Here is a 12,757-nt window from a genome sequence, read left to right on the forward strand (position 1 = left end):
AAACTCCTCCCACCCACATCCACCAGCTAACAATGTGGGAGTTAGAAAGATAAGTAGGCTGAAGTCATGAAGATTTGGTTTTAATCCCATTCCTATTACTATCCTTGTGATTTTAGGCCTCCCCCTCAGTGAGTCTATTTCTTTCTCTATAAAATAAGGGAATTAAACTGGATTTGGGGTACTTAGTCCTTTTTGTATTATGGACCCTGTTATAGCTATGGTGGAGCCTATGGATCCTTTCTCAGAAGGTGTTTTAAAGACACAAAATAAAATACACATTACAAAGGAAAGCCTCTCTATGTATTTTTTAAAGTTCACTATGCTTATAAAATGAGAATAAGGCTCTACCTCATAAGGTTGTGGTGAGGAACAAGTGAGATTAAAATACTGAGGTGAGACAGTACCTGGCACACAGTAGGTGCTTCATAAAATGCTTCCTTTCCCTTCATGGCATAAGTCACTTTCCCTCTTGGTACTTCAGTTTACAGATCTGGGAAATGGGAATGGGGAAGGATTTTGGGCCTGCGTGTAAGAGCCTCCATGCCGCACTAGGTCCCCAGTGGAGGTGCCTACACAGCCTTCCTCCCCTGTCTCCCTGCTGAACCCCAGGATCATACCTGAGGCTTAGCATCCTCCTCCTCCTTGTAGTAGAACAGCTGCTGGCCTTTTAACACGAAGTATCTCTGCTGCCAGTTCTTCACTATGGACCGCTGCTTCTTCAGCCAGCCGATCTTCAGGGGCCGCTCCAGGGCACTGGGGGGTGATGGCTGATGGAAGGAGGCCATCTGCTCGCCAGTCATTACACTCCTTGACCGAGCTAAAGAGAGCAACAGGGAGGCGGTCTGAGAGAAGGACACGGAGAAACAATACTCAGGGCCCACAGGGCAGGAGCAGGGAGGGAGGAAGGCCGGGCGGTCTGGCCAGCCTCCTTGGACCCCGATCTGGATCAGGTCGGAGGTGTGCCGAGGGCTAACTGGGCTCAGGCCCGGGGGAGGAGGAGGGGGATCAGGAGGCACAGAGATAAAGAAGTAGTAGATCCAAGGCTACAGCTTAAAAACAAAAAACCACCTCGGGTCCTAGAGAACCGATCACAGCCGGGTTGGTCTGCAGAGTGCAAGGCTGGCTGGAGGCTTTTGAAAAGGAAGTGGCCACAGCATTTGACAAAAGATGCTTCCTTTTTCCTGCGTGGGAGTGAATATCTGACAAGAGAAAAAAAAAACCTAAAACTTTGCTGGGGGTGAGCCCCCACGCAGCAGCTGGGGAGGCAGCTGGAAGTAGCCCTGGCTTCCGTCCAGATCCAGCAGCTCCACAGAGGAACAAGGGGCTCTAACCTCGCCATCACCCCAGAACCTTTCCCCAGCATGAGAACCCATTCAGCAATGCTTGGCTGCGGCCCAGAAAATCTAATGCAAGGAAACTGTGTGACTCCTGAACTGGCCTTGAAAAGTGCCCCTAAGGACGTGGCCCAGGGCTGCTTGAGTGATGGGGGAGGGCACCCATGTGCACACCTATATAGTTGCCTACTGACAGGCTTCCCATTCCAAGAGGTCACCCTCCTCCCACCTGTGTTTCACACCCCTGCTGGAGTGTTCTTTCTCATGCAGAGATCAAAAATCTTGGAAAATTTCAACACTTCTGCCAGGCATTCCATCTGCTCTCTGCCCCTGTTTTATAATCTGTGTTTATTTTTGCTTTTGTTTTGTTTTGTTTTGTTTTGTTTTGTCTTTCATTTTTTAACGTATTTATTTTACAAGGCAATCAGGGTTAAGTAACTTGCTCAGAGTCCACAGCTTGTAAGTATAAACTTTCTGAGGTTGGACTTGAACTCAGATCCTCCTGATTCTGGGGCCAATTTTCTTTCCACTGTGCCCTCTAACCGCCCCTGATCTTATTTCGTGGTACTCCCCTCCGTGCACTCCATACTCCGACCAAACTAGACTGTTCACTATCCCTGCCTATATCCTACACATTGCTCCCTATGCCTGAGAAGGACTCCTAACTTTTCAATTTTGGAATTCCTATCCCTCCTTCAGTCAACTGATCAATAAGTATTTTTTTATTTGTTTTAATTTTTTTTTATTTTTATTGGTTTTTATTTTCAAAACGTATGCAAGGACAGTTTTTCAACATTGACCCTTACAAAACTTTGTGTTCAAATGTTTCCTCCTTTCTCCCTGACCCCTCCTCTAGATGGCAAGCAATCCAATATGTGTTAATCATGGTAAAAATATATGTTAAATCCAATATAGGGATACAGATTTATACAATTATCTTACTGCACAAGAAAAATCAGGTCAAAAAGGAAAAAATGAGAAACAAAATAAAATTCAAGCAAATCACAACAAAAAGGGTGAGAATGCTATGTTGTGGTCCACCCTCAGTTCCCATAGTCCTCTCTCTGGGTGTGGATGGCTCTCTTCATCACAAGATTATTGGAAGTAGCCTGAATTATCTCATTGTTGAAAAGCCATGTCCATCAGAATTGATCGTCGTATAGTATTGTTGTTGCTGTGTAGAATGATCTCCTGGTCCTGCTCATTTCACTCAGCATCAGTTCATGTAAGTCTCTCCAGGCCTCTCTGTATTCATCCCGCTGGTCATTTCTTACAGAACAATAATATTCCATAACATTCATATACCACAATTTATTCAGCCATTCTCCAATTGATGGACATCCTCTCAGTTTCCAGTTTCTGGCCACTACAAAGAGGGCTGCCACAAACATTCTTGCACATACAGGTCCCTTTCCCTTCTTTAGGATTTCTTTGGGATAGTAACACTGCTGGGTCAAAGGGTATGCACAGTTTTATAACCCTTTGGGCACAGTTCCAAATTGCTCTCCAGAATGGTTGGATCTGTTCACAACTCCACCAACAATGTATCAGTGTCCCAGTTTTCCCACATCCCCTCCAACATTTGTCATTATCTTTTCCTGTCTTCTTAACCAATTTAAGGTGTGTAATGGTACCTCAGAGTTGTCTTAATTTGTATTTCTCTGATCAATAGTGATTTAGAGCATGTTTTCATATGACTAGAAATGATTTCAATCTCTTCATCTGAAAATTCTCTGTTCATATCCTTTGACCATTTATCAACTGGAGAATGATTTGAAATCTTATAAATTTGAATCAATTCTTCATATATTTTAGAAACAAGGCCTTTGTCAGAACCCTTAAATGTAAAAATGTTTTCTCAGTTTCAATAAGTATTTATTAGGAGCCTACTATGTACTGGACATATCTCAGGTTCCCCTTCTGGTCAGTAAGTCTTCCCTTCTGGACTTCACTTAGCATTTTGGTTTTTTTTACCTCTTTAACATATTTATCACATAACATTATTCAATATAAGTTATCTGTGTTGGTGCCATCTTCCTACTAAAGGATTAAAAAAAAGCACACACACAAGTTTTTGCTGTTGAGTATTTTCAGATTCCATGATTGCATTTGAGGTTCTCTTGTCAAAGATTTGACATTTCCTTCTCCAGTTCATTTTACAGATGAGGAAACTGAGGCAAGCAAAGTTAAGTCACTTGCCCAAAGTCACATAGTGGTCAGTATTTGAGGCCAAATTTGAACTCAGATCAGGCCCTGTGCTCTATCCACTAAGCCACCCACTTGCCCCAAAATACTTTAAGTGTGAGCTATTAATATTATGAAAATAGGGATTGAGTCTTACCTAAATTTTTGTCTTCAGTGTCTAAGCACTGTGCATGTTATATTTGTGCTTGTAGTTTCAATGTCTGGAACACTTTATACTGAGCAGAAGACTTCACAATTCATCGTTTTAAATGATTCCCAACAATTCCCCTTCCCTACTAGGACAGGATGTGAAAGGGAAAGAAATATGAGAGGCTCAGAACCAGAGTTGTCATGGGTGGCCCTCAGTGTACCAAACCCTCTCATAGGACTGCTTTTCAATAAAATTCAGTAAAAGAATTGGTGAGATCAAGGTCATGGTGTGACCGAGAGCGACTGGGAACTCACAGGCTTTTGTCAGTAATCAGTATCGACGATGAAGTCAGAGTTTAGCCAGGTGTTACAAGGCCTGGATTCTAGTCCCAGGCTTTGTCATGGACCAACTATGGGTTTAGGGAATCACTTCCCTCTTTGATCCTCAGTTTCCTCATCTGTAAAATGGGGAGATTGGACTGGATGATGGCTAAGGTTCCTTACAACCTATGATCCTATGACTGAAGACAAGAAAACAATGGCCCTGACCTTTATAAAACTGGAATTCCTTCAGGAATGAATGACTCTAGACTCTACTAAGATGATAGAAGCTAGACTCCAATAAGCTTCTGGGTTTCATTTATGTACTTTGTTTTGTTAATTTTTTCCCTTTTAGTTTCATTTGGCAAATTTTCTGCTTCAAGGTCGTCCCCATTGACTTATAAGAGCAAGCTCATAGGAACATATGTCATTGTTAGTAATAGGTTTTTTTTTCCCCTGAAAACAAAAACAGACATAGTGATAAACTTTGATCCAGTGCCAATCATTGTACAGATCCTGGCATATTTCCTGCCCTTTGGAAGTTTAAATTAGACCGATAACATGCAGAGTAGAGAGGTAAACACACCCTTGCCCAATCCTTCATGTGGTCAATAGGCCTTCCCTGGGTTGTGGGCTGGGCACTATGGACCAAAGGAGAGGCAGAATCATAAGAGGAGGCCATAATGGTGTAGTTTAGGGAAAAGAGGGTATTCTGTACTAGGAAATGCTGAGTTCAACTCACAGGATCTAGAACTAGAAGGAAGCCCAGAGTTATCTAGTTCAACGCTTTTGTTCTATAGATGGGGAAAATGAGACCCAAAAAGGCAGGTTGACTGGCCAGAGTTATGCCGTAAGTTAGTAAAAGAGATGAATTTAAACCCAAATCCATAGCACTTGGTGCCTCCCAAACATGCCCCTTACTAGCTACGTAATGCTGGATGAATCACTTCTCCTCTCTGAGATTCAGTTTCCTTTTCTATAAAATTAAGAGGACAGGCTAAATGATTTCCAAGGTGCCTCCCAGATGTACATTCGATAATACATGCACACTGCAGGGAGAAATTCTGCGTAGACAGATGAGTCAAATCCTAAAGATGAGGAAGGGGGACTAGTCATAGACCATGAAACCACTCAGCAACTGCTAATTACACATATGATAAAATGGCGGCCCCCACCCCAATTAGGCGGCCATCAAAAAGAAAGCTGATTTGGCTGAGCTGCCAGTCACCACCACCTTTGTTAACTTTCCCTGTCACCACTTGAGAAATCAGCATTGGAGGGATTTCCCCTCTTTCTCTTCCTTCCACTCTCACATCCCCCTATTCTATTCACATATAATCAGTTTAAGTCCACAACTACTTTTTCTGAGTCTCTCTTTAAGGAATTGGAAATGGTTAACCCAAAAGAGGGAAGATTTATAGGGGGATGTACCCAAGTATCTGGAGAACAAGCATGTTGTTCATACAGTCACATCATGACTCCATTTTGGGGTTTTGGCAAAGATACTGAAGTGGTTTGCAGTTTTTCCTCCTCCAAATCATTTTACAGATGAGGAAACTGAAGCAAGCAGAGTTAAGTGACTTGCTCAGATTCACACAACTGTAAGTGTCTGAGGCCAGAATTTCACCTCAGGTCTTTCCAACTCCATACCTGGCACTCCATCCACTGTACCACAAACATACAGAATCCCCCTAACCTGGGAATCTACTCCATCCCTAGAAAGAGTGCCAAATTTGGAACCAAGGGGACTAGGTTTCATTTATTATTGATATGATCTTGGACAAGCAACAAGTTCTCTGGATCTCATTTTCCTTATTTGCAAAATGAAGCAGTTGTATTAGGTGAAATCTAAGCCTCAGTTGAGCTATAAATCCCAGGATTCACCTGGGGAGGGGGGTCCAGCCAGCTTGCTGAGGATGCACTGTCATCGCACTGCAGGGTTACAATTGAGCAGAAAGGCTATTCATTAACTATTTCTCACTCTCACTATATGACTAGTCCCTGTCTGTTTTTTCAGTCATATGTTTCTCTCATGGTATCTTCTGCATCACTTCTCCAATATAATTCCTCATTTGTAATCTATTGCAGCGGGCTCACACCCACCACACTCCACTCCATTAATCTTTAGATCATTGTCAACTTTAGGTCTTTGGAGGCTAGGCAATTCCATGACTTAGAATGATACAACATCAACGGAAAAATCTTAGTATTATGATAATTTTTTATTTTCAAAAGGAGCTTGGGTCATTAAAAGCTGTGTGTAGATCTTAAAGGCAATCCAGCCTCCTGCTCCATTCTGAGCCCAGTTCACTGTTCATTAACAGGATCTGCCCAAGGTATATGTACTGATGACCAGTTCTGTGGGCTATCCATCCAATTGCACATCACAATCTACAATAAGCATCTTTCATTCCCTTAGGCAAAATGGAATTTTCCTTGTTTTTTAAATAAGATTTTATTTTCCCTCCAATCCATGTTAAAACAATATTTAACATACAAAATTACCAAAAAAAATTTATAAAGCTAGAAAAATAATAAAATCCATTTAGAATATTTTCATTATTTCTTTAGAACATATCATTAATGGGGGGAACATACTTTCATTACTACGTTACGATGCTAATATTCCAATGAATGCTATAAAGGATGAGCTAGGCACTATTCTAAGTGGTTTCTTGAAGCAAATATCTCATTTAATTCTCAAAACAACCCTTTGAGGAAGATATTATTATCTCCATTTTGTGGTTGAGGAAACTAAGTCAAACAAAGGTTACGTGCCTGGCCCATTTTCATACAGCTAATAAAGTGTCTGAGGCTGGATTTGAACTCAGGCTTTCTAGGAACAGCACTCTATCCACCAGCTGCCTCATGTCCAAGGGTGATTAAACTAAGGGTTGTTAATCTTTAGGTCTATAGACTCCAGAGAGTCTAATCATCTGTGTTTATGAATATGGATGGGATATATATACACATATATGTATATTTCAATATTGTTGGTTTTCTTTGTAATCCTAAATATTTTATGCATTTAAAAATACTATTCTGAGAAGGGTCCATTGGCTTTATCAGACTGACTGTCCATGAAAAAAGGTTAAGAGTTCCTGCTTTAGGCAAAAAAGTCTATGTGGTCTCAATGAAAAAGATACCAATCATTATGGGCTGGAGTTGTAAGGAAGGTTCCCTCATCCTTCATCTGCTTACATCATAGACTAAAAAAAATGACACCTGTATCTCAATATCACCACTTCTCTTCCCTCAGTATCCTGCACAAACAACATGATGCTACTTTTTCCACCCAGAATGCACCTGGCAATCATCAAGTTCTAGAACAAATAAACAAATAAGTTAATTAAAACCACACAAGATGTACTTTAACCTCAACCCTACAAACAGTGGCTGTGTGAATAGACCAAGAGGAATAACCATATTTGGTAAGCAGATGATGCTTGACAGAGCATCTAGCCTAAGCTCTTAATATTGACATGTAGTCTACCTAAAAAGGCTAATGTGGCCTGAGGGAATCAGGAAGACTAACTGTGCTTACTTATTTGTACATTAGGGAGAAACAGACAAAGAGACAGAATCAGAGAGAGAGGGAAAAAAAACAGAGGGAGAGAGAAAGAGAAGGAAAGTGAGAGAAAAGGAGAGGAAAAGGGAGGAAGGGATAGAGAGACAGAGAGAGATGGATAAAAAAATAGATGTTTTTGTCCAGTTGTCTCAGATTCCTCACGATCCCATTTCAGATTTTCTTGGTAAAGATATTAGATTAATTCGCTATTTCCTTCTCCAGATCACTTTATAGATGAGGAAACTGAGGTAAACAGGGTTAAGTGACTTGTCCAGAACAGGATCTGAATATCCACTTTTGCAATGCACTTTAAAATAGCTGTAGAAATTCCATTTAAAATAACTGCAATTTATTTAGCTTTGCGTCCTTATGATCAGCTCACTTTCCTCTCTGTTTTTTGATCTATTAAATGATGTCAACAGTCTAAGTCCTGTGATCCTCTGATCATCGAATGGATGGCTTTGTTTCCTGTAAATACAATTTCACACATTGGCTGAGTGGAAAGAAGCAAACACGGAGGGCTGATACCTATTTAGTGTTGGCCAGAAGGCTGGCCCAGCTAACAATTCTACTTACTGACCTCATCAACTAAGCACACTTAGCTATTTCCTCTGAGGAAAGAAAGCGATACGGGGGAAAGGTCTTGATATGTGGTCAAAGAACTCAGAAGTCTTGGGTCTGAATCCTGACAAACTGCAGGTGGAGTAGGTGGAAAACAGGTCTCAAAGCCAGGAAGACCTAGATTCAAGTCCTGCTTCTGACACAAACTATCTGCGTGATCCGGCAGAGATTATCCCCTAATCTCTCAATATTTGAGTGTAACACATATAAAATGTATGGGATTGCCTGTCATCTAGAGGAGGGAGTAGAGGGAGGGAGGGGATAATTTGGAAAAATGAATACAAGGGATAATGTTATAAAAAAATTACTCATGCATATATACTGTCAAAAAAATTATAATTATAAAATTAAAAAATATATTTGAGTGTATAAGACTATAAGTAGAGAAGCTGTCAGCTGAATTTGGAGAGGTAGTTTCCGTACTTGGAAGTTCTCTACACCAAACATGGGTCCAATTTCTATCTCTATGACTTTGAAAAAATTATGTCAACACTATGAGTTTTCAGTTATGTATCTTGCCCAAGTTATAGCTATGAGAGCCCATCTTTTTCTATCATCCCACCAGGGAAAATTCTCTAAAAAAGGAAGACATGTATAAGGAGCTGAGACAATCCCAATCCATTTCCCTAGCCATTCACATCACTCTGGAAAGAAAGCTCCTTGTGAGGGGGATTATTTCAATCAGTTATATTTGAATCACCCAAAGCTAACACACAGTGCTGCCACATAGTAGGTCCTTAATAAATTCTAATTGGTAAATTAAATCTACAAATGCAGAAAAGAGGCCAACAATACTATTAGCATATTATTAATTTGCATCCCCAAAAAGGTGATAATACGTGTTTCTCCCTTTCCCTTTAGAAATTTCAGAAAATTTATGTGGCCTCAAGACTATAAATCTGAATTCCAAAGGATTCATGATGAAAAGTGCTATATATATCCAGAGAAAGAATTGGTAGATTCTGAATGCAGATCAAGACATGCTATTTTTCACTTAATTTTTTTCCCCTTTGATCTGTTACTTCTTCACAACATGACTAATATGGAAATATGTTTCATGTGATTGAATATATATTATCTATACCAAATTGCTTAACATCTTAGGGAGGAAAGAAAATTTGCAAGTCAATTTTTTAAATGAACACTAAAAATTGATTTTACATATAATTGGGAAAAAATATTATTAAATTTTTTTTAAAAAGACTATGGGTCTGGTCTATTTTTTTAATAGAAATGATGGTTTCATTAGTGTAACAAAATTCCAAGTCAATTAATTAACGAGCATTTATTGAGTGCTTACTATGTTCTGAATAGTTTGGTAAGCATTGGGAATACTCTTCCCCCCTCCAAAAAAAAAAAAAAAGTAGTTCATGCCTTCAACTGGATCACATTATAAGAGAGAGATAATCTGGAAAAAACTAGGAACATACAAAATATATGCAGAGTAAATTCTCTAGCAGTTGAGGAAGATTTGGAAAGACCTCTTGTAAAATTTGGGATTTGAGCTGCCTTGAAGATGCCAGGAAGCAAAGATGGGGCAAGAGAGCATTCTAGATATCCATAGCCAGTACAAAAGCACTGATAATATCAGCAGAGATTTGTAACTTATTTGCTTACAATCTTAGAGAGCCACCTGGGAGCACTAACAGATCCAGGTGACCTGCCCAAATTCACACAGCCAGTATGGGTCAGAGGAAGGACCTGAATCCAGGACTCCATTAGTCTGAGACTGGTTCTGTACATCCTACAGTTTAATTCCACTTACAGATGATCTACTATAACTCAATAAACTTTTAAGACCATCCATATGCAGGATGGAAAAATATAATAGAAAGAGCCAAGTTTGGAGATAGCCCGAGTTCATATCTTGACTATTTGTGTGAAATGAATAAATACATAATTTATACATCTCTAAATGAAAATGCTAGAGCAGAAGGGCCCCTCCATTCCTTTTTATATTTAAATCCTGGTTTTCCCAAAATGTAATCCTCAGTTTCCCTAAAGAACATAGAACTCAGTGTCTCTGGTGCATGTGCATGTGTGTCCCAAGTGTCAACATCCGTTGCAACATTTAACCAGCCCTTTCTGCCTATCTCTACACAACAGGAAGCTGATAGTAATAACAAGGACCTTGCAGAATGTTAAGCGTTTCCCGGCTTCCTATTCTAAGTTGCCTCAGAGACTTTCTTCCTCATGATGAAGTAGAAATGTAATAATTCATCAATTTTATCTGTGAAAACAAAAAACTGGCTAGCTTGGGAATCACAATTTGATTTTGAGCTCCCCATCTCCCTCAGATAAAAGTCCTAACAGATTAATAAAAATTTATTATACATAGTTGATATATAATAATATATCACATTTGAACTCAGGTATTGCTGAGTGTGAATTGGTTTTATTTATGACACTAGTGACCTCTAAAGAGAAATGTTGGTTGCTTATTTCTCACTCTCACCCCATAAGTGACCCATCTTTTATCTCCAGGAATACAAAAGCTCTGGTCCTTTATTGCACTTCTGCAAAATTCCTTGTGGTTTTATGTTGCAGCAGGGTTAAATTCGCGCTCAGCAGGTACTTATCCATTACCTTCAGTTTTAATGCTTTGGAAGCTAGTATATGCTGTGGCTCTCAGGTATATGGCACAATTGGGAGAATGTCTATATGTACCCACATGCATATAAGCACAAATGTGTATGTATACTATGCATATGGCTATTTAACTCCTATGATGTGGGGGGGAATATGGCCACATGCTTCTCTGTCATATGTTTATATGTGTGTATGTATGTGTATATATATATATATATATATATGCATTGTGTATATATGTTTGTGTGTTTATATGTACATACACTGAAAATCTAGTTCCTTGGGTATTCTGGACAACTACATAATGTACTTTTATAATATACATTCTTCATTCTTCATTTGTTTTTTTTCCTCTGTGGAATATACTTTTGAGTGATTATGTATGTCATTTAATAGGTTTCTACAATCATTCAGGGGCTTGATGTAATCAGCACCATGCCATCTGCCAACAGAAACATCTGGAGGACCTCCTCAACATCTACAGGAAATCCTTCTTCCATCAGGCTTCTGTGCAGGACATCCGCCATGAAAATAGTGTTTAAAAACACATAACTTTTGTTCTATTTTAGACCTTATTTAATATTAATGGTCAGGAAGGATTATCAAAGTTGTAGCCAGTGTCACCTTTTTTATGGAGTTTTGTATGATTTTGATGTTGGGTTGTTTGGGGTGGGGGTTTTGTGGTGTTTTATATTTCTGTAGGCATTGTGCTAAATGCTTTATAATTATTTTATTTGAGGCTCACAATAACCCTGAGAGGTATGTACTATTATTATTCCTATTTTACAGGTGAATAAAATGAGACAGAGGTTAAATCACTTGCCCAGTGTCCCATAACAGATAGAACTATCTGACTATGGTCAGTTTTAAACTCAGTTTTCTTGACTACAGGCCCAGCATTTACCCACTGGACCACCTAACTGCCCCTAGTTAGTGTGTGTGTGTGTGTGTGTGTGTGTGTGTGTGTGTGTGTGTGTGTGAAGTGGCACCTGTTTTGTGTAGCCTGGGAGATTTCTCCTTAAAGGAACAAGGAAGCTGTTCTCAGGACTTGCTTGCTCTGGAACACGGATATCCCTTCCTGCCTAGCTTAGATTTCAAAAGCCTGCTCTTTGGGTCTGACAGAATTGCCACTGTTGAACCACTTTAATATACTTCTCTGATTGGGGGGCTGCCTCTGTGAAAGATGCATCGAATGAAGAGAACAGCACTAAGCTGAATCAATGTTGTATCTGCTTTTCAAGATGAAATAAACAATTTTGTTGAATATTTTAGAGTCCAAGATGGTTTTATTGCTTTCTAAACCCAAAATTGAACGTGTGGACCAGCTAAGGTTTTACTAGGTTGTGATAGGACTAATATTTACTTGTGTTTCCCTACAACATGTGGACAGGGCCCATACTTTCCCTTCCAACATCCTCCCCCAAAATGGGTTAGGTCGACTTCTCCTTCCCTCCTAGCCATCAGGATTAATTTTGCCTAAAAATCAACAAAGCTTTCCTTGGGATCTGAATGACCCCTGCCTCCTTTGATCCATCCCTTGATCACCTAAGGCATAAAAAAGTCCCACTCACCTGGAGGACAGGCCCCACATCTTACCTGCCCTGCTAACCAGAATCAATTTCATAGCAAGATCTGGGTGGGGGTGGGAACCAAGTCCAGGAAGGGAAAAAGTCAATTTGCACATACTGAAAACTTCTTTTGTGAACTATTCGACTGCTTGTGAGGGCTTCATTTTATCCCTAACCTTAACCCAGACAATTTACTGGAAGATAGTCTTTCAGGCCTTATTTTGCTGTGGCCAATGAAAAACTTCATACCTTCTTCATACCTTTCATCAATTCTAAAACTATAAAGAAATGATCTGTTACAAATAACAGTAAATTATATGTAAATGAATAAGTGTTTGAATTTCCCTTAATTATAATAATCCTTGCAATTTCATACCAAGAATTATGGATCACCTTCAAATTTCACCAATCACAATTAAAGC

At 39.6% G+C, this 12,757-nt stretch overlaps 1 protein-coding gene across 2 annotated transcripts in view; it reads right to left on the reverse strand.

Annotated features, from left to right (window-relative positions):
- ARHGAP25 (Rho GTPase activating protein 25) overlaps positions 1 to 12,757 on the reverse strand; it is a 95,383-nt gene that overhangs the window by 47,544 nt on the left and 35,082 nt on the right. The window contains exons 1-2 of one of the 2 annotated variants that reach the window (XM_074287151.1): positions 1,069 to 1,200; positions 618 to 817 (exon numbers count right to left, since the gene is read on the reverse strand). In XM_074287151.1, coding sequence (XP_074143252.1) covers positions 618 to 800 — 183 coding nt within the window. In that variant the 5' untranslated portion in view covers positions 801 to 817; positions 1,069 to 1,200. Of the gene's footprint in view, positions 1 to 617; positions 818 to 1,068; positions 1,201 to 12,757 lie in introns of those variants that run through there. The other variant, XM_074287150.1, reaches the window with a different exon arrangement.

Source organism: Sminthopsis crassicaudata, chromosome 2 (genome assembly GCF_048593235.1).
Source record: "Sminthopsis crassicaudata isolate SCR6 chromosome 2, ASM4859323v1, whole genome shotgun sequence".
In the NCBI taxonomy this organism is placed as follows: domain Eukaryota; kingdom Metazoa; phylum Chordata; class Mammalia; order Dasyuromorphia; family Dasyuridae; genus Sminthopsis; species Sminthopsis crassicaudata.